The sequence below is a fragment of the Micropterus dolomieu genome, linkage group LG04 (genome assembly GCF_021292245.1).
Source record: "Micropterus dolomieu isolate WLL.071019.BEF.003 ecotype Adirondacks linkage group LG04, ASM2129224v1, whole genome shotgun sequence".
Classification (NCBI taxonomy): Eukaryota; Metazoa; Chordata; class Actinopteri; order Centrarchiformes; family Centrarchidae; genus Micropterus; species Micropterus dolomieu.
Window position 1 is genome coordinate 20,972,800 of NC_060153.1, and position 1,695 is coordinate 20,974,494.

General features: G+C 36.9%; 1 protein-coding gene across 5 annotated transcripts in view; it reads left to right on the forward strand.

Moving 5' to 3' along the window:
* pnpla6 (patatin-like phospholipase domain containing 6) overlaps positions 1-1,695 on the forward strand; it is a 32,296-nt gene that overhangs the window by 19,096 nt on the left and 11,505 nt on the right. For 2 of the 5 annotated variants that reach the window (XM_046046384.1, XM_046046385.1), the window contains exon 30: positions 1,558-1,674. The exons of the other annotated variants lie outside the window; for them this stretch is intronic. In XM_046046384.1, coding sequence (XP_045902340.1) covers positions 1,558-1,674 — 117 coding nt within the window. The remainder of the gene's footprint in view (positions 1-1,557; positions 1,675-1,695) is intronic. 5 annotated transcript variants of the gene reach the window in all.

Genomic DNA, 1,695 nt, shown 5'->3' on the forward strand with positions numbered 1-1,695 from the left:
ATCAAACACAGCTGGACTCAAATGAAGGTGTAGAACCATCTCAAGGATGATCAGAAGAAATAGACAGCACCTGAGTTAAATATGAGTGTCACGGCAAAGGGTCTGAATACTTATGACCATGTGATATTTCAGTTTTTCTTTTTTAATAAATTTGCAAAAATTTCTACATTTCTGTTTTTTTCTGTCAAGATGGGGTGCTGAGTGTACATTACTGAGAAATAAAATGAACTTTTTTGATTTTTGGAAAATGGCTGCAATGAAACAAAGAGTGAAAAATTTAAAGGGGTCTGAATACTTTCCGTACCCACTGTATGTATGTGTATATATATATATATATATATATATATATATATATATATATAAATTATTTATTATCCTTTATACTCCTAAGTATAAATAAATAAATAAAATCCCTTACCCTTACGTCCATCTCTTTCTGCACATAGAGAGACTTCACAGATCTTCCTATCTATAGGTTATGCACATACACAAAATAACCTGTGTAGTCGCTGACCCCAAAATGCTGATTCCACCCCCATGTCAATGTCAACATGTAGGATCCAGAACTCACCCTGCTGTTCCGTCCTCACTCCCATGTTGCTTTTCTCACTTTTTTACCTCCATTTTGTGCTTTCTGTAGTTTTTCTGGTGTACTTTTGTCAAACATTGCTAGGGTGGTGCCATTCTGAAAATGTCATCAGCAATTGAGAGGAAAAAAAAAAAAAAAGAGTAATTGTACTCTATTTTGATGGTGGTAAGGTACACAGTGACATGGGTTTGCATTACATCGTTTGGTTTTATCCAGTGGGGAAAAAAACTGGCAAGAATGAGATCTGCGTAAAATCTTTACTGTAAAACCACTTGCTTTGCAGTTTTCTCTGCATTCTTTATTTCAAAATTTAGTTTAATGCCCAATAGCACTCCTTCTCAGTGTTTCTGTTTGTCTCTTTCTGCCCCTGCTTGTCGTCCTCCCACCTTGCTTGTCAGACCAGTCATCTAACAACACTAATACTATTTTTTTAATATGCTGAATGAACACACCAAACAATCTTTCCATCACTATTTTTAGGTTGTTAAGCTAATTTTCATACATCTTGTGTCATTCATCCAACATATTTGTTGTCATTTATATCACAGACTTGTTTTACTTAGCCTAAATTGTGTTGTTTCTAGCAGTCACAAAATGTTATATTGTTATAATGTTATATATTTTGGTATCTTATCATTCTGAACAAAGTCTATTAAACATTCTTGATTAGCCTTCAAGTAGGTTTATTCAATTGGCTGTAGAGTTGTCCTAGAGTCTGCTTTTATTCGAAATTGGCATCATGTTAGAATTTACTGCATTTGGGTAGAAACCGTAGGCATGAGTAAATCATTTTGTTGCCATTGTATTTCCCCTCCTCTCTGGTAGCATCTTGCACTCTTCTTCTCTATGTTGCAGGCATCTCTCTCTCTGTACTCTCTCCATCTTTCTCTCTTTCTTTTTACATCTGTAATGTGGAGTCCGGCCCATATTTGATGTGTTCCTCCTTCTCCATCTCCATTACCCGACAGGTTGCGTCTGGCGCTATGTTAGAGCCAGCGCGTCCTACACCCCCTATTTACCTCCCCTGTGCGACCCCAAGGATGGCCACTTGCTTGTGGATGGTTGCTATGTTAACAATGTCCCAGGTCAGATTTTAAACACCCGCT